The following is a 21308-nucleotide window of genomic DNA, read 5'->3' as shown; positions in this document are numbered from 1 at the left end:
TGACACCTTTTTTTTTATGTACAAGTAACGAGCGAGAGAAAGAGATTCATTGATTTTAATATTTTATCAAACCCTAAAAAGAAAGATGCACACTACTATTTGAATTGATTCGATTGATCAAGTATTTACGGTAACAAGTTGCTACAATATGGTCAATTAATATTATTGTATGTAATTGATTTAAACCCTAAAAATAAATTAGTAAACTTGATTTTAACTTCTTTCTATAAATAGGAGTTTACTAACCTACTATTGAAGCACCTACACATGCAACTATGCCGATTAATCGAGGTTTATTTTAATTTAAAATTTCAACTTTGATAAAAAAAAGAAAAATTAAAAGTTAAAAAGGTTTGGATTGATTCAATTTTGTTCAATTTGATTGGGCTCTACATAAACTCCAAAAATGCATTTCATGAAATTTAAACAATTTTTTTTACCCTAACGAGTCAAATTATTAAGTATTTAATTTTCATTTGGTTTTGATAAATTCCACATGCTAAGATATAAGATAAGCATAGAAAAAGCTCATCAGTATTATGATTTAATTTGATTTATTTATTTATAAAATTTATTTTGTTCCTATTATCATTCCGTCTCTTAAATTGCCATGTGGCATTAAGACAAATGAAGAAGCAAGTTATATTGCAATAAGAAATGTTATACTCTTCAAACAACATTATATATTTGTAAATATATTTAAATTCAAATCAAATTAATTCTTTATTAAGTACATAAATGAAAAAATTGGCATAAAAATGTTATTTTATACGCTCCAAATCATTAACAAACAGAAAATTTGTTTTTTGTAAAGCCATATGGAACTTAGACTTGAATACAAATGACATCAATTTTAATTAGGTGTGAAAGTTTGAGGTTAGATATGCAAATACAAAAGAATTAGCTGGTACGTATGATGGGATATTCAGGCATGCCACAAAATTTGTAAGTATAGCATATAAAGTTTTATATGTGCGTGTGTGCTTAAGGTGTCAACAAGCTGATCTATCACTTGTAGTGATGACAACCATCTTAATATACCAACATGCACCCAGACATTTTTGGGGCACTTACAAACAAATCACACGATTCATATGTATTTACATATCTAACGTCTAAACATTCATATTTAAATGCATACCACTCAAATTTATAACATTACGACCGTAGCACTATCTTTCTAAAAGTGAAATACACATTATCATTCATATATATATATATATATATATGTACAAATTGAATGGTACAAATGTGAATATCCCAATGTTTAAAAAAAGAGACTAGCTGCTCTTTCTCCAGTGATGTGATGTCTATAAAAATGCTGCTATCTTTAAGAATACATGTTATCGGCCACAACAAAAAAACATACTTATAGTCACTCCCGGTTATGGGCAGCTCGTCTATGAAAATGCTCTCCGAAAGTTCAATGATGTTTTGCGATCGTGGCAAATGTCCGGCGGCCCTTTTTTACTCTTTTTCTTTTTTTTTGAAAGATTTTCATACAAACCAGTCATCTCTTATGTATTTAAGACATCTAACTGCTAAACTTAACTTTAATTTTTACATATATGCCACTCATTTCTCATTTGATATGAAATGTTTAGGTGTTATAAATATAAGAAACAAAATTGATGTGTTAGAGATGTAAAAGCATAAAAATTGGGTTGTATGTAAATGCCGCTTTGAGCATTTGAAATATACCTTCTCTTGGATAGGTAAGGTGGTATGTATGTAAAAATTGAAGGAATGCCGCTTTGAGCATTTGAAATATATCTTCTCTTGGATAGGTAAGGTGGTATGTACGTAAAAATTGAAGCTTAGGTCAATTGAATGGCATGTATGTCAGTTTCCCCCCCTCCCAAAAAAAAAATAAACGCAAGATTTTGGAACTCAAGATCAAATTTCGAAGATCAAATCTCTTTTATATCAAATTTATTCTTCAACACTCCATATTAAATAAGAAAATCCTACGAAAAAGTTCCCTAAAACTCAATATTTCATCACTAACTACCAGAAAGGAGCTAGAAATCCGTCATGAAGTAGCCGTTATAAACTGCTTTCTCATTCAAATACTCAAGAGAAGAAAGAAATTCAACTCATTGAGTTCAGCTCTTACCAGTCTCTCCTTGATCCTGTGCTTCTTCTTCCTCATCTATTGGTTCGCCAGCAACCTCAGAATCCTTCGAGGGCAGGAAGCGGCCGGTCATCGGATCAATAGGACGATTGTCACGGGGACCACCTTTGCGCGAAATTGAGAGCATTGGTGGTGGAGGTAGAAGGCCTGCTCTGAAGAGGATCCTCTGAACAGGATCCGATGGCTGAGCTCCAACCGATAACCAGTACCTGCACAAAAATGAAATTTATGCATGTGTTTATACCGCCAAAGAGTTATGAATGTAAATATCAAATTTTAGGTGTTAGATATGTAAACCCTCAAGAATTATGTGGTTTGTATGTAAATTTCAGAATGATAAAAACCATTTGTTCATTCAACAAAGATATGAAAGTTTTGGGATACATATCTATTGTTGAATGAAGATAAGATAATAGGAAACATTTTTTGAAAAACATAACATCAGGAGCAATTGAATGTTTTGATATTAAACAACATTTGTTGTGTTGTAATTAAATAAGGAAGAATTACATACATACCAGTCAATTCCCATGCATTTGCATATCTAACACTTAAACTTCAATTTTAGATATATGCCACTTTACCCATGCAAAAAAGGTGTATTTTACTTTTTTTAAGTTATAATAATGGTATTTTTAATGTGATATAAAAGATTTTGGTGGGAGAAATGTAAAAAAGTAAAGTATAGTTGTGAGATATGTAAATACGTAGGAATTGGGTGGTATTTGTGTAAATGCTCACTTCTATGCTTAATTTATAAATTTAGAAAGTGATTCTCTAAGAGTTTGTTTGGGGCAACTGTAATTTACGAAAAAGTTACTGTGCGACAGCTGTACCAGAAAGTTACTGCAGGGATGTTGTGTGTTTGTTTGCTTAATGTAGTTTTGCAACAATTATGCTGCAGTTGTTTATAAAAAATAACATTTCTGTCCCTATAGTACAATGTTGTTTATAACAAAATCATTATTGATTGCACATTTCATAAATGACAGCAGATATTCAGTTTGAATATTACCAACACCGCCATCTGTCACCAAAGAACCATCACCAACAAATTGCCACCAAAACCACCGCCATGTCACCAAAAAACCATTACCAATACCACTATCACCAACAAACCACAAACACCACTATTATGTCACCAAAAAATCACCATCAACAAACTGTCAACACCACCACAACCATATCACCAAAAAATCATCACCACCACCACCACCACCACAACCACCACGACCATCATCACCAACATCACCACCACCATATCACAAAAAAAGCACTACCAGCATCTACTTTATAATTTTTTTCAAAACATTTCATATTTTCACTGCAAAGGCATAATTCATCATAAAATCTCAATCCATATTCAAAGCATACACAACACTCAAAATGTTGCCTTTAAAAAATCCAGCTCTAGCTCAAGACAAAATTCATCATAAAATCTCAATCCAACTCTCTCCAGGTCGGGTCTCATTCAAATATCAAAATGCTTGATAAAATCCCAACCCATATTCAAATCGCAAAAGATTAACAACAGCACAGAGCAAAGACAGTAGAGCAAAATCGCAAAAGCTTCAAGTGTTAGGTATGTAAATATCCCAGAACGAAAGATGCAAGTGCAAACCACAAATCGATTAGAGCAAGGATCAAAAACAACACAAAAAATGATAGAGAATACCAAAATTCAAAATCCCATTTTCGTTCTACTCAAATATCAATTTCACAGTAGAGCAAAGCTACAATTCACACAGAGAAATCCACACATTCCAAACCAACCTCAAATTTCAAAGAAAAATGATAAAGGATATCGTAGGAGAGAAAAGGGTTGAGCACTTCTTACAACAAAGACAGAAGAGAATAGATAGCCTTGGGGCAGAGATGCGAGAGAGGCAACAGAGACGTGAGAGAGAAGACGCGAGGCGCGAAGGAGCTAGGGCAGAGAGGGGAAAAATAACGAACGCGTTTATTGGCGCAACGATGAATATGCTGTCGCAACACATTTTCCAAACACTATATTCCGTGGTTTCAAAACTCACCGTGCTTATAAAGTCGCGCCAAACGGAGCCTAATTGTTAAATTTGGTAAGTTTTGCATTGAGAATGCATGCTTAACAAAACAATGAGTTTCACTAAGAGTCTACCATTTGATTAGAATGGATGTAATTAGAAACCAAACAAAATTTCAAATTCTACCTCTAAAAATAAGGAATTCATTTCACACACTAAGATTACAAGAAAAAAAAAATGCTGAAGCACAGGTCTAACAGCGTCAAATCCGACCAGTCTCATATTTCAGCTTACTAAGCACAATAACTTTCCAATTCGCCCAAAAAAAAAAAAAAAGAAACATCTACATACATATCACTCAATTCTAATGCATTTACGTATCTAAACCTAACACTTTTATTTTACATGTATGCCTCTTGAAAAGGTGCATTTCACTTTTTAAAACTTTTGATGTGATATGAAAGATTTGGGCTGCATAAATGTAAAAAATAAAGTTTAGGTGTTAGATATATGTAAATACATAGGAATTGTATGGTATGTATGTAATAAATTCCCCAAAGAGAATAAAAGAAATCCAGTAAAAAAGAATCCACGTAGGCTTTGCAGATCCAAGAGATAATATATTCGTCGAGCCTAATAAGCCTTGAGCACACAATTAATTGTACTATAAGCTAGGCCACAACTGCACCTCATTGCCATCAAGTGGCTTCCTTCATAAAGCACATGGGACAGCACTGGCAAAATGTTCCTCTAAAAAGGACTAAAGCTTACATAAGAAAGATTTCTGAATCACATTTATGTTAGTAAGGAAAGAGACTTCAAAAATTGGTTGATTTTCCATTTTTGTGATATGTTGTTAAGAAGAGGGATAAATTTGGGTTTAAGACATGCTTTAAGCATCAATCAGCTGTTTCAAAAATGACTCATGATTATGTGCTTGAATTTATCAATTATCTTGCAAAACAAATACATCTTGTTGCAGTTAAATAAATTTTAGGGGTATTTACATACATACCATACAGTTCTTCTGTATTTACATATCTGACGCCCAAACTTAAATATTTAAATGCATATCACTCAAAACGTTAATATCACATAAAAATACCGGTGTAACTTACTTCAAAAAACTTACATACACATTTTCATGCATAGGTTAGCACACCCAAGTGTTATAAATGTATATATAAAAGTTTAGGTGTAAGAGATGTAAATATAATAGAATTGAGAGGTAGGTATGTAAATTTCTCTAAATTTTATGACAAAACATACTGAGTCAACCATGATTTCAAGAGAAAGGAAGCAGCTACTGTGACAATGACGACAATGATGAATTCAAATTATTTTAAGTATTAGCGTGTTTGGCAAATTGTTTTATCATAAATCCTCCCACCATCATTGACTTTATATCAACTATTTGGAGTCATCGTTTTCACTCCAACTATTTCATTGATATAATTATTCATTAATTTTACATTCTCATTTTCACCATTGCAAGTATAAATTAATAACAACAGTCATTTGGATGAATTACATTGCATTCAAAGGAAATTAAATATAACCCAAAACAGTAAAGGCATGCTAATGTTGGAAGTTGGTTTTGTTCAATTTAAAGCTTAAAATGCAATACAGCTATGTATACGGATGATTTACATGCATAACACTCAATTCCAATGTATTTGCATATCTAATACCTATACTTCAATTTTTACATACATTACACCTTACTTGTACATGAAAAGGTGTATTTCATCTTTTAAAAGTTATCTGTTGTATTTTTGATGTGATATGAAAGATTTGGTTGGTATAAATGTAAAAAGTAAATTTTAGGTGTTAGACATGTAAATACATAGGAATAGGAATTGGGTAGTATGTATGTAAATGCCTCTATGTTTAAATGAAATAGCGTGAAGTTATTTAGGTGGGATGTTTTGTGGAATTGAAAGAGGTGTAGCAGCTTGCAAGAAGATAACCAAATAGATATATCTTGGCAAGGGCTCGACCAAGGGACATTTTGAAAGGATTTTGGTTGTGAACAAGAGTAGAGAGAGAGGGAACGCTCGAGATGCACATGAAAGTAGATAATTAGTTTCTAAAATCTCTAGACTTAACAAAACTTCTCTTCTTCCTCTCATGTAAGAAACACTTGACACCACTTTTTTCTCTTTTGAGGTACTTCAGTTCCTTCTTCTAGTTCTCTTCTTACTTCTTGCTTCTGGATAACTTTTAAGAGTTTTTTTTTTTTTTTTTTTCATTTTTTGCTTCTTTAAAGCTGCTGGGACGGCTGTACCATTGCACTTTGTTGTAAGAAGATGGTTTAATAGTTTTTGATATATGCTAACCACCTTTTTGGCTTTGCCGTGTTGTCGCCCTTAAAATCCTTCGCATGTGGAATAAACATATGTACTTGATATCTCTTTTGCGCTTTACAAACACATTCTTTTTTCTCTCCTTAAATACATTACATCAACATCTCATAAAAATATAGGTCCAAGGGCACCAAGGGTACTACATAGATGCAACTTCATCTATCAATTGCTCAACGATGACAAGGGTACTACATAGATGCAACTTCATCTATCAATTGCTCAACGATGACAATTGTTATAGTATATCATTTAATTATTTCAAAATCTACAATGTTTTCTAGTCCATTCAAATAATATAAAATTTCAGATGGATGTTCGATCTTTAAGAACTCCGCTCCACTTTTGTTTAGCAATTATAATAATAGTTCTACCAATTCCTCAATATTTATAATAAGAATTTTTTTGGGCATGATCACATCTTGCTTTTTACACCAGGGATTGGCTTTAATCTTAAATCTTTTTGCTTTAGTTATGTATTCTCTTACTGGACATTTATAGAAGGATGCACCTTAGTATATGATTTTCGCTAATGATATCCTTCTTGTGGATAAGACTAGAGAAAAAGTTAAAAAAAAACTTGAATTATGGAGGTCTACATTAGAGTCTCAAAAATTTCGTTTGAATAGATCTAAAACTGAAGACATGAAATATAATTTTAGTAGTTGTAACTCTTGTGACAGAGTTGTAACTATGGGTGATCAAATAATTAAAATAAGTGATCGTTTTAGATATTTAGGGTATATTGTTCAGAGTGATGGAGATATAGATGGGGATGTTATTAGTAGAATTCAAGTTGGTTGGTTAATGTGGAGGAATGCATCAGGCCTATTGTGTAATAGAAAAGTACCACTTAGACTTGAAGAAAATTTTATAAGATGGTTGTGAGACCTGCAATGCTCTAAGGCGCAGAATATTTGATATGCGGCAGAAATCAATATGCTTTCCATATAAATTAGGACAACCACTAATTTTATTTCAATAATCCAAACAACTTAAACGAATACAAAAGATAAGCACCTACAATTCGAGAGGTAGGCGATCTCTCCAAGTTCCTACAAGTAGAGAGGTATGAAATCTTTCCCAAACCCTAAACCTAAGGCTCAAAATTCAATCTCATGCATATCCCTAACTTTAGACATAACAAGTTTATTTATACCTAATGATAATAATAATAATAATAATAATAATAATAGACCAAACAAGTTTATTAGGCTTACAAAAGACAAATTTGTCTTTAGTTTAGGAGCCCTCGTAATAGTTGGCCTTTGAAAGAGAAGAATAAAACAAAGTTAAGTGTTGTTGAGATGAGAATTCTTAGATGGATGAGTGGCTTGACACTTAGAGACAAAATGCGAAATGAATATATCTATGATAGCTAGTGGCAGACAAGATTAGAGAAAGTAGTCTTAAATGGTTTGGTCACATTAAATGCCGACCATCTGATGATCATGGTAGGAGAGGAGGCGTTTTATATTTGGCTTATGTTAAGAAAGAAAGAGGTAAACCTAAAAAAAACTTGAGCATATTGTATAAAAAATGATCTTAATCTACTAGAATTAAATGAAAATATGACACTTAATAGGGCGCAATGGAGAAAAAGGATTCATGTTGCCGAACCCACTCAGTGGGATAAAGGCTTGTTGTTGTTTTGTTGTTGTTGATCACATCTTGCTTTAGCATCTTTCAGAGCAAGGCCTCCAAGGACTATAATGTGAATGCCTTATAAGAATCACATCTTGCTTTAGCATCTTTCAAAGCAAGGCCTTGTCGGCGTTTAAAAAGGGGGGAGTTGCGTTTGGTTCACGGTTAGTACAATGATCCTTCTATCTTTACTATCAATCTTCCTCGAACTTCTAACCTTATTATTTTAATGGCACTTCCAACCATCCCTGTTGTTTGAGATCCGATTCTTCTCTGATATCATGATGACTGAGCTTGGTAGTGCGGTTTTTTTTCCTAGGATATTTTGATCGCAATTGTTGGACTTAAAAAAAATCTATCATAAATTGCTCATATCATTATCTCAATATCGGCCATCAAATCCACTTATCATTTTCGAGGTCAACTGATGAAACTCGAGATCTCAACAGACTTTTAAATCATGACCATAAAACAAAAGAAAGTTATCTCAATAGCCTTTTAAATATAGACAATATTCGGAGTTTTGTTAGCTTCATTAGTACAATATGACTATATACGAAGCATCAACTATTTTATAAAATGAATAAAGATGGGCATTTTGAAAATTTGATCCTCCACTAAAACATTAAAATTGTATTTCCTAAAATATCAAGGAAATCCTAAAAAAGAAATCTATACTACCAACTTCACAATGTTCATAAGATATAGATGTTAGCGTGTTTAATACAATTTTATTTCCTTTAATCTTAGATTATTGACAAATCTACATTTTGATACTATTTTTAAATCACTTTTTAAGCTTAATTAACAATATTAACGTTCCATAATATATAAAGTTTTATAGATGCCCAAATGACCTGCAACATCACAGTGTGTAAATATGTTGACTCAAGCTTGAGCCACCCATAACTAGAGAGCTTGAGAGTAACTAATTAGTTGAGTTCAAGCATCGAATTGAGTTCGAGCTTGAATCTACGAGAGAGGATGATCTTGAGTTGAGCATTCGTTATAATAAGATGATTAAAAAAAGGAGAAATTGGAGAATAAATAAATAAATAAATCACTTGAAATAAGAAGAGAGAATTTTTAAAGATGCTAAACCCTAAACACTTAAATTCTAATAAATTTTAACTGTTTTTTATATATATTTTTTTAAATGAGTTGGATTACAAGTTAATGAATCCAGGCAGACTCAAGATTGGCTCATTAGTTTATCAAGCAAGGCTTACAAGCCACTCCTCAAGTTGATCCTAAGTTAACTTGACTCAATTGCACCTCCAAACACCACCAAAAGTTAAATCCAATAAAAGAAAATCTCATAAAAAAATAATAAATATAAAGACAAGTTGTTTAGTTGGCTTATTAAAACAGCTATATTTAATCAAGAACATCTTATTAATAATATGTGATTCATTATTTAATAGGTTATATTTTCATGGAATGCCTTACAAATAGCATAATTCATATTCATACAATCAAAACCAATTACTTGATTTTAATCTATACAAATCAGCTTCTCAAAATTTGGGTTATAAAGAACATATACTAGAGAAAAATTTTACCCAAATTATTAATGTCACTCATTAAATTGCTCCTGGTTAACAAGTTACAATTTAGATTTGGGACCAAAAACATACCATTAAGCATTAGATCCCTATAGATGATAACGAATTGATACTAACAATGAGGTGTTCCTTATAAGGGTTGCATTTGTAGAATACAAATGCATCCCCAGTCATGCGATCTGATGCACCAAAGTCCACAATCTATGGACTAAACTTTTCCTCTTTAACACTAAAAGCATTTAGGAAATTAACCTTCTATAATAAGGAACATGTGTTGATGACAGAGATGGTGTTTTCTATAATAAGGAACATGTGTCACTGATAGAGATGGTGTTTTGTAGAGACAGTTGAAGTAAATTTTGAAGCATCTCCATTTGTTCCCTGTTGAATGGGCTTGGCACCAAAGGCGGAGTAATAGTTGTAACGATGTCATCATGGTGATCCTTGCATAGAATAATGCGTGTGAATTTCTAGTCAGCAGATTTTTAGTGAATTTTCCAACATGAATCTTTTGTATGTCTCATTTTTAGACAATGCCACAACATGCTAGTTTTTTTTTTTATGATTGTCATGGGAGAGGGCACTACAGAAGACAACAACAAAACTTTTAGAGTTAACATAGGCCCCTAATATAGCTTTCTTCCTAAAGCTTCTTGGAAGCTAAATAAGAGATTTGTTACTTGGGATTCTCCCACGAACTTAATCAAACTCCTTGTTGAGTCTAGATAAAAACTTGAAAACATGATCGTTCTAAATTATTTTCTTATAGCATGGCTATCTTCTAAACACTTGCATTCAAAATTTTCAAACATATCTAGTTGTTACTAACATCTAATAAAAATATTGAAGTATTGTTTTAAAAAAATCACCTTCACCTAGGTCAAGGAGAGTTACCTCAAGTTCAACGACATTGCAAGTATTTTCTTTGTTGGCTTTTATTTCTCGTTGCATTACATATCGAAAAAATAACCAAAATGATCCCTATTTGTAGGGGAGGCAAAATGATCTCAAAGCATATAAAATGCTAATTTATTAAATAAGGAATAAAACAGCTCATTAAAATGGGACAAAAATGGTCCCACCGGGGAACCATTTTAGCTTATATTTAAATAAATAATAGACTGAATTGATCTTTTAGATAGCATGGGTTTATTTTGATCTCCTGCAAATAGTCAGGTTACCATTTGGTTATTTTCTCATAACCCACCCCTTAAACAATTTTGTGATACATTAAGCTTTCTCGAGTTAATGAGCCATGATCACAATTCACAATGTTGTTTTCCAACTTCCAAATCTAGAGCCCCAGGAGTCTCTAGTGATTGGAGGTGTGGCGGCCCCAATGAGGTAATCTTCCTCATCTTTCTTGCATAAGTGCATTATGAAAAGTTATGACTAACATAAGACATTTTGATCAATGAGTTTGTGTCCTATTATTTAAAGAATCGGACCTTCATTCCCACTAATGTTGTTGGCGAGCCAATATTTACATTGGAGATAACTTCCAACATTTAGCTATCATTTATACTTGCCAAGTTGTGCTTCACAATTGAAGGAATTTCGTTAAGTATTGCCGCCCAAATAACATCTTAAAAAACCATAAAAAACAGACAATACATGGGCTATCCTTCAGCTGCTTGTCTAAATTGAACACATTGAGGCGCTATTTATTATGGTAGGACAGCCTCTTTCTTAGCAAATAACAATTAGCATGCCTTATTAGATTTCCAAGGATAATATTATGAAAGCTGAGCTTATTCTTCACATAAAATTTCCCTAACAAGCAGCCCACCGGAATACATATATGGCTATCGCACGTACAACACTAGTTGTCCACTTGACAGCCAATTAACCCATTTACTACCTCATTACCACATCCTATAATTTTAAGAGAGGCAATAAATGCATTTCATTGAAAGCAACAGAAAATTTCAACATTTAGAACTCTTCCATAAACGGCAACAGCAGAAATTCAATGAATTTCTTTAAGGAATGGCACGAAATCTACAATTTCTAAAACGATAAACTTATAGCCAGCTAACTGTATAAGCATTCAGATCGACTTGTTCATTAATTTTTATTCCAGAAAATGAAAATGAGTAGTTTCAAGTTTAATTTCTTTCTTCTCGCATTTTCAATCACTTAATATATTTTATTTAATAATTCAGTTATTTGACATTGCAACGTTTTCAATATCTCATTCTTCGTTGATCTCTTAATCAACTTTAAATAGAGCCTCACTTCTAGCTAGTATTTTGACTCAAGCTTAGGCTTAAATACCACATCAAAGGTAGATGCCTTGGAGTCCAAGGTTTCTACTGTAAATCCGTTATGATAATGCATGAAATCAAGCAAAAGTATGGAAGACTTTGAAAATCATGAAATGTTAATTATAACAAATATTTGTTACTTCAGATGACAGCGAGAATCGAAATTGATGAAAATTCAACAGTCATCTAATACAAATACAACTGAAGAAAATTAGATAATTCAACTTAAGCAAATAAATAATGCGATCGAGAAAATAAATAAGGAATAAAATTCATCAAATCAAGCCTCCCGTTTTTATAAGTAGATAACCAATCCTGAAAACCTCCAATCTTTCACTTGATCAAGGAGTAGATTCGGAGTTACACAACCACAAAAAATAAATAAATAAAATAAATAATTCAAAAAAAAAAGCTTACTTAACTATTGCATGCCCCAAAACCTCTTCAATATTTTTGACGTTTTCTTAGATTTACAATGAAGAAAATCCCTAAAATTAAAGTTAGTAACATGATCCTATAAATAGATACTAGAGGTAACAAATTATCTTTATTGAAATTCATAATAACGTGGAATAGTTTTATTGATATAAAAAAGGGTATAACCTTACATGAATCATATAATAGGAAAGACAAACAGAAAAGGAAAGATATAACTCCTAATATTTCCAACTAATCAATTTATATTAATTATTTAGAGATAAAAAAACAACGTAAAACAGGAAAGCCTAAAATAGGAAAGGAAATAAATCTGATACGAGAAAATAAATCTAAAATAGAAAATGAAATAAAGATAAATTAGAAAATGAATCTAATCCTCATAACTTCTAATAGTAATAAATTATTTCATAATATAACTTCTAACAATCTTCATATAACAAATCGCTCAAGCCACTCATCCATTTGCCACAACCGCCAATCTCCAGCACCTAATAGTAGATCCTAAATCTAAAGCTATAACATTGCAACATCCAAAGGAACATCTGAACAATTCAACCACAACCTCTAAGCAAAACAATAATAAAAAACCCAGTTGAAATCCTCCACTTCCCTATAGAGTTCACAAGGAATTGGTCACATGCCACATCTTAAAGAAGAAAATCAACTAGCTTCCAACATTAAAAATATCAATCAAATCACTTGAACAAAGACTATTGAGATAAATTTTTAAAGTTCTCATAGTTAGGTAAGATTATAAACATGATTTGTTAAAAAAGAAAAACAAATATTGAAAATCCTAGTAAAAAAGAAATTAAATTTACTAAAACAAAAGTTCCATTTTAAGTACTTCATCTCTATGCACACTCAACTTAGAAAACCTTTATAACCAAACAACTAGATCAATGCAACATCATCAACTTAATTATGAATTTATAAAAGTTACCTTCAAATCTCCATGATGTCCTCTTATCACATAAATTCTCATTCCTGCCACTTGGTCTTACATTTAGAATTTATATTCTCTTATATATACCTATGTATTTGAATAATGGATTCAAAATATTTAAACCTAACATACCCAAATAACACTTTATCTTTGACTAATATTAATTAATAATTGTTAATAAAAAATCCACTAAAATAATATATCATGCACCCAATCTTTGTCTTATTAATTTTAAGTTGTTTATCTTTTAAAAGTTCTCTCCACTATTATAATTTTTCACTTATTTCAATAGATATCTCATCAATTAGAACTATTATCAGCAAAAGACAAATACTAAGGCACCTAATTTTAGATATAATTTTCAAGCAACTCCATTACCAATATAAAAAAGATATAGACTCGATATTAGTCCTTAAGGACATTTTATTAAGATTGAGCACACTTTAATCACTCTTCAAATATTAATATTATTCAATGCCCCATATAAATAAGATGATGAGAATAATAAGTGATTCTGAAGTATATGTCTAGCCATGGTATTTGAAATGCCTAGTTCTTTTGCATGAATGTTTTTATGATACTTACGATCAAAAGGTATAGATCTTTTGTGATGAATGTTTTTATGATATTTACGATCAAAAGGTTTAGTGGAGCCTTTCAAGCAACAACAAAATGGGTATCCCTTTTCAAAAGCTCGACCAAAAGAACTTATAAAGATTTAGGTTGTGAACAAGAAAGATGGATAATGGATGAGCTTGGTAGAAAGATGCACGTAATAATAAAAAATATGTAAAAATGATATCTAAATCTATTTAAACGTGTATTACCCAATTCTTATATCTCATTAAATATGATAAAAAATATTTTTATAATATACTATATTTTATTAGGATTTTCATGAAATATAAAAGTATATTATCCTTTATAAACTTAATTTACTAGTTTAATTAATTAGTGTAAGCTCAATTGAGCCTATTGTACTTTTATTTATTTCACTGCAAAAAGGATTATAGCCCCATAGAACAAGCATTCCTATTCCACGTCAACTATGCAGCAGTTAATGTATTTGGAGAAATTTGTCAGGGCTCCATCATATAACTAAGATGACAAGAATAAATAGTTATTCGAATTTATAAAAATAATAAGAAAAGAATGATTAGTTATCCCAATGTTTATGTCTAGCTACAATGTTTGAAATGCCTAATTCCTTTATGTAGAAATTTTTTTCATCATGCCTATAATTAAAAGGTATGGTGGACCTTTTTGAGCGACAACCAAATAAGCATCCCTTTGCGAGGCTCACCCAAAGAAATTTTAAGGATTCAAACTGTGAACAAAAAACGTGGATAATGGATGAGTTGAGTAGAGAAGTATATATAATAATAAAAAAGATGCAAATTTTATATCAAAATCTACTTAAAATTATATTCCCCAATTTTCAAATCTCTTAAAAGTGATTTCAAATATTTTATAAAATTTTATATTTTATTAGTACCATTTTGATATATAGATGATACAAATATACAAGCATATTAGCCTTTAAATTAAATTTATTATTTTAATTACTTAGGCTAAGCTCTATTAATTTTACTGTACATTTACGTAATTCATTTAAAATATTTTTATTAAATTTTATATTTTATTAGGATCCCTTTGATATATAGATATGAATATGAATATAGGTATAAGAACCTTTAAAATTAAGTTATTACTTTAATTACTTAGCCTAAACTCTATCAATTTTATCGTACATTTATGTATTTCATTGTACAAAGGATTATTGTCTTACAACAAATGCATTTCAATTTTGCCTAACTGAATATGCAACGACTGATGTATTAGTTGTGTATGTTTGCATATGTTTTGGCATATGTATACACTTTAAAAGAGCATAATGATAATAAAATAGAAACTTGATCTCAAAAATAGTGGAATTGTAAAGTAAATGATTCAAAAAACGTGTTGAAAAAAATTTAGAAAAATAACTTCGGTGAAATTTTTTAGTTCCAGCTGACTTGATGAGATCATGGACTAATTAATTTGCTTAGAACCAATTATAAGTTTAAAGAAGCTTTAGTACTCTTATGTTTTTCAAGGTCGATAGAATGATCGAGTAGTTTGGCCTTGAAGAAATATAGTAAATCAAATTTAAGAAACTAACATGGGACTTCAAACCTGAACATGGTTGTGAATACAAGTGCCCTTCTAGCAGTAAGATATTCTAAGCATAATTCCACTGTAGATATTAAAGCATGCAACATGTAGTTTTGAAATGGAAAAAACTTTGCAGAGAATACATCAAAAACAACTCTATAAAATAAAAAAGAAATAAATATCTTTCTACCGCGATTCGATTGTTTAGAGTCATTGAGATATTCCACCTCGTAGCTTAATAGGCAACAAAACTAGCAGTCAAATATTATTTGTAAAAATCCCAATTATTCCTAGAACTAATGCATGTGTAAATTTAGATAGCCAATAAACCCTCATTCACATTGCTAAAAATTCTCGATAAGAAATATCTAGTGTGTTTTTAATCCAATTATAGTTTCAAGATTTACCATGTCAATGCACAATAGCTTCCTGGAGATGGTGGAGGCTTTTACATAATTTGATAGAATTATGTGACAATGTGCTTTTTTAGGATAACTTTTCTCTCAAAATATATTGCTGAATTATAAGTAATAAATTACTCGTGATATTAAAATTTAAGTACTATTTAAAATAGCATATATTGCCCTATAAAATATAGTTCCAAAGGATGGTTGTGCCACAGTGCATCTTTCATCAATAACAAGTGTGGTTGATACACGTTTCAATGCACATATCTTCCAAAGTTATGAAATAGTTTATCGGATAGTACACATTCTAGATGGCAAAGTAAAGAAAGGGAGAAAACAAGAAGAAAAAACTTGTTAAAAAAATGAGATATATAATGCAAGCAAAAGCAAAATAAAACCAATAAAAACAGCTTACTTGATTCTCTCAAAGTTTAAACCCATTCGCTTACCACCATCTTGCCCTGAAATATATAACAAAAAATCATCCAACATGGTAAGCTTCCAAAACACGCAAAATGTCAGTTCAAGCCAAAAAAGGAACAAATAATATGATGAAAAAAATACAACCAATAAAAATAAATAATTAAAAAATTAAATTAGAGACAGTGCCAAAGTAAACATAACAGTACCGGGGAGTGGATTATAATACCCTAGAACTTCAAGATGCCTCCCATCTCTAGGACATCTACTGTCTGCAGCCATCACTCGATAGAAAGGCTTGTTCCTACACCCAAATCTCGATAGTCTTATCCTGACCACCATCTTCCTTGTCTTACTTCTTGGTTCTCATAAAATTGATATTACTTCCTTGTATCTAAAACCACACAAAAGAAAGGGAAACAATGGTCAAGATGGTAAATCACATTAAAATTTGGGAAAACAATATTTTGCAACTCCAGTGCAGTAGTAATGCTTTCTTTTTCTTTAGCCCAAGTTCTCTATCCATCAATATGCCCATCAAATAAGTAATACCCTCTTCATGCACAACAAAACTTCTATTCCACTTGATTTCCAACAAATAATCATTCACCAAACTCAGGGGAATTGAACAAGCTTATATGATCTATTAGCTCAAAACTACCAACATGAAGAAAAAGTCACCACCGTATCCACCGTTGACATATATAAACACCGCAAGATCCCAAAAACAATCCCCCTAGGTCATGATCACGCCTTCATGAGCAAAATTTAGAAGAAATTATTCAAATCCCTCAATGCCAAATTAAGTGCTAGTGCCGCTCAAACACCCATAAACTCACAAGAAAACAAAAATGAAAAATAGTAAAATCAAGCAATGCTAGTATGCTGCATGATGGACGACATGCCAAGTATTTGCCCTGGACCGAGCCCTCATTCAATATGACCCTCCACATAGTGATTAAAAAGAAAAAAAAAACTCAATCCAAGCTCTCCGTGGAAGTGCACCACCAGCAATTCATAATTAGCATCACCTACAGCAAAAACAGCAATGAATGACGTTGAATTCAAGGTGACTGAAATGGCTGTTAAACTAGAACCATACAGCATTCCACCACTACAGCACAATTGTCGCCACTACACTGAGAGAGCCATCATGTACTTCAACCCACCGCCATCCTTGATAGCATATAAATCTTCAAAGATGGAAGAACTAGAGTTTAGAATCTCATGGAATGGCCTCAGGAGGAAGTCACTTGGTTTGCCTCTGCAGACAAACTCCAATATACCAATCTAGACCTTGGGAACTAGGCCAGTTTTGAAGAGAAGATGAAATTGAAGGATCCCGGATGATCCCACGGGCGCACAAGGTATAGGCAAGCAGCGGGCACAACAAGAATATCCCAAAAGCGCAAGGAGATTTCCATGTTGGGAAGGGATGAGGTGAGTGTCTTTCTAGGTTGTTATACAGCAGCACACTCATCGCTTTTCTATTTAATCAAGGTATGAAGTGGTAAAATAATGTAGAAAACGTTATGCATAAAATATAGCAAATTCATTCCACCGTTAATCGTCTTCTTCCTCCGTCCCATTTCTTGTAGATGCAAGCAGCCTCAAATTTCTTGAATCCATAACCTCCTCTGGTTCTTAGCAAACAGAACAAGAAAAATAGCAAGGACGTCCTACTTTTGGATTAGCATCGATATTTCCATGATCGCAAGAATCGCATAAATTTCACAAAGGAGGGTGAAAGTGGGCACGCCTACTCAACCTTGAAGCCAATCGGTAACGTTCCCATCCCATGTATCATTAGCTAACTCGCTGTAGAAGGATCACGGCACCGCAGCCGACGAAGGAAATGGAGAGAAATGATAAAGGAAAATACCTTCTTTTCGACAGCGTAAACGGCGACGGAGAGCGGCTGGTGTACAGCGTTGCCGATGATGGAGCACCGGGCAGGAAGATGAAGATTAGCCGCGGAGGCGGGCGGGTCGGGCCGCGAATGAGGTTTAGGGGCAGCTTTAGAATTTGACAAAAGGCTGAAAAAGTTGAGGTAATTTTTAAATTTTAAGTGTTTTATTAAAATGTTGTGCCGTAAATTTGATTAATATTAATATTTTTATATGTCTATTTGAGAATTTAAATATTTTTGTCATTATAATATCTTATACTTTTTTTGGAACATCTTATTAAATTTTTCTTATAAAGCTTCAAGTAGAGTACAAATCATGCAGGGTTTTATGAGAATAAAGAAAAATACATGAAGAAAGAATGAGCGATGATAAACCGCCAATCGACCAGAGACTGTTTGAGTGGCTAACCAGAAGTCGGTCGAACTAAATGTTGATTGGCTAAGAGACCGTTTAGGTAGAGGCCAACTGACAATAGGACCATCTGTCGATATTCATTAATTATGCAACACGAAGTTGATTGATTAGGCACATTAAATGTAATAGAGTTGTTGATGCGGCTTATAAAAATGTATCTTTTTCTAGACATTTCTTTCTCTTTCTCTTGTTTTATTTCTTGGATGTGATTCAGATACATATCAGGGTTATGTTAGAAATTTATGTTTGAACTTTATGACACAATTTCAAAAAATACATAATAGTCAAGATATTTTAAATTCATGATTTTTACATATCCACAATAAAGTAACACATACATGTATTCATGATGATAATATTTTATCTTGAAGAGATTGGATCTTGAAGAGAGTTTCTCACTGTATTCCCTTGAAACTTTCTGTATTTTCTGATGGAGATAAATGTACGGGGAGTGTTACGGGGAGTGTTAGGAAGAGAGAAAACTCATTATCTAAATCATACTCTATTTAATCACTATACATCAAGGGGGTTACAAACCAATAGGATTTATGATAATTTAATAAATTAATTGATTTTTTATTATTAAAATTAATGACATAAATTAGTAATCCTCATTCATTTTAGGGATTACATGAGTTATAAAATTAATTTCATAAGTTATGACATAAGTTATGAGTTAAGATAATTGATAACTTAAGTAATCATGAGTTACAAAAATAAATATCATAAATTGTCATAAGTTATGACATAAATTATGAGTTAAGAAAATAAATAACTTAAGTTATCAAAATAAATCTCATAAGTTATTAAAATAAAATATGAGCCATAAATAAAAATTTAACATTCTCCCACTTGGCTCACCTATTTTACTTCTTATAACATAAATATGATGTATTTGAAGTGTTTAAGAAGTGGATACATATTTCTTTGTATTGGTTAAATCATAAATTATTTAAAAATATGAAATTAATATGAATTATGTCAGTTGTGCATCAATTTATCAACACAGTCTCTTTCATGTATCATAATATCAATTACATACTTAGTATACTTAGTATAATGAGAATTAAAACATCATTGTCTCATAATATCTATTAAAAGACAAATCTTGTTGAACATCATGTAACATAAAAAATACACTAGCAATAAAAATAAGATTTATAAATATCAGAAACAATAAAATTGAGTCCAAAGTGTCAAAATACGAATAACATAAAACTAATAAAGGGTTTTGGTAATGCTCATTCTCACGACATGTTCGTTAAATGTCTTCGGTGGCAACTCTTTCGTCAAAGGATCTACAATCATGAGATTGGTGCTAATATGCTCAATTGACACTCTATGTTTCTGAACTTTTTACTTAACTGCAATGTATTTTAATTTCATGTGTTTAGCACATTTGGAATACTTGTCGTTTTTGGAAAAGAAGATTGTTGCGGAGTTATCACAATAAATTTTCAGTGTCTTGGCAATACTGTTGAAAATTCCAAGTCCTGAAATAAAATTCCGCAGTTATAAACCCTGAATTGTAGCTTCAAAGCAAGCCACAAATTCAGCTTCCATAGTGGAAGCAGTTGTGGTAGTCTGCTTCGCATTTTCTCATGAGATTGTTCCTTCAGCCAAAAGAACAATAAATATAAAGATTTATAAATATCAGAAACAATAAAATTGAGTCCAAAGTGTCAAAATACAAATAGCATAAAACTAATAAAGGGTTTTGGTAATGCTCATTCTCACGACATGTTCGTTAAATGTCTTCGGTGACAACTCTTTCGTCAAAGGATCTGCAATCATGAGATTGGTGTTAATATGCTCAATTGACACCCTATGTTTTTGAACTTCTTACTTAACTGCAAGGTATTTTAATTTCATGTGTTTAGCACCTTTGGAATACTTTTCGTTTTTAGAAAAGAAGACTGTTGCGGAGTTATCATAATAAATTTTCAGTGTCTTGGCAATACTGTTGAAAATTCCAAGTCCTGAAATAAAATTCTGCAGTCATAAACCCTGAATTGTAGCTTCAAAGCAAGCCACAAATTCAGCTTCCATAGTGGAAGCAGTTGAGATTACTTCTTTAGCCAAATGAAAAAATAGCCAAATGAAAAAATAGCCAAATGTTGATTTTCTGGTATCAACACATCCAACAAATTTTGAATCTGAATATCCTATCACTTCAAGATTATTAGATCTTCTATAAGTGGGCATGTGGTCCTTTGTTCCGTGTAGATACACCAAAACTTTCTTTGCAGCTTTCTAATAATCTATTCCTGTATTACTTTGATACATGCCCAACATCCCGACAACAAAGCTAATGTCTAGTCCGGTACAAGTCTGAGCATACATTAAGCTTCCAACAATAGATGCATAAGAAATTTCTTCCATTTGTTTACCTTCCAAATCATTATTTGGACATTACATAAGGCTGAATTTATCTCCTTTTAAAATTTGAGCAATACTTGTTGAGCACTCTTCCATATTAAATCTCTTAAGAACTCTTTCGATATATGTTTTCTAAGACAACCCTGACAATCTTTGTGATCTATCACGAAATATTTCAATTACAATCACATAAGATGTCTCACTCATATCTTTCATTTCAAAGTTCTTACCACACTGATCAATAGTATTTTCTTTAAATCCAAA

General features: G+C 31.8%; 1 protein-coding gene across 1 annotated transcript; it reads right to left on the bottom strand.

Moving 5' to 3' along the window:
- Positions 1-1920: 1920 nt before the first annotated feature.
- LOC110019204 (30S ribosomal protein S16-2, chloroplastic/mitochondrial) lies at positions 1921-18358 on the bottom strand. Its single transcript, XM_020716784.1, has 4 exons — positions 18224-18358; positions 16551-16735; positions 16337-16382; positions 1921-2343 (listed from the first exon to the last, which is right to left on the bottom strand). Exons 2-4 carry the CDS (start codon positions 16681-16683, stop codon positions 2106-2108), a joined length of 417 nt encoding a protein of 138 aa, XP_020572443.1. The 5' UTR covers positions 16684-16735; positions 18224-18358; the 3' UTR covers positions 1921-2105.
- Between the last annotated feature and the right edge of the window lie 2950 nt (positions 18359-21308).

This window comes from Phalaenopsis equestris, unplaced genomic scaffold (assembly GCF_001263595.1).
Source record: "Phalaenopsis equestris unplaced genomic scaffold, ASM126359v1 Scaffold000054, whole genome shotgun sequence".
NCBI classification, from domain to species: domain Eukaryota; kingdom Viridiplantae; phylum Streptophyta; class Magnoliopsida; order Asparagales; family Orchidaceae; genus Phalaenopsis; species Phalaenopsis equestris.
Note: the sequence above shows the minus strand (reverse complement) of the source record. Positions and strands in the feature narration are given on the sequence as shown.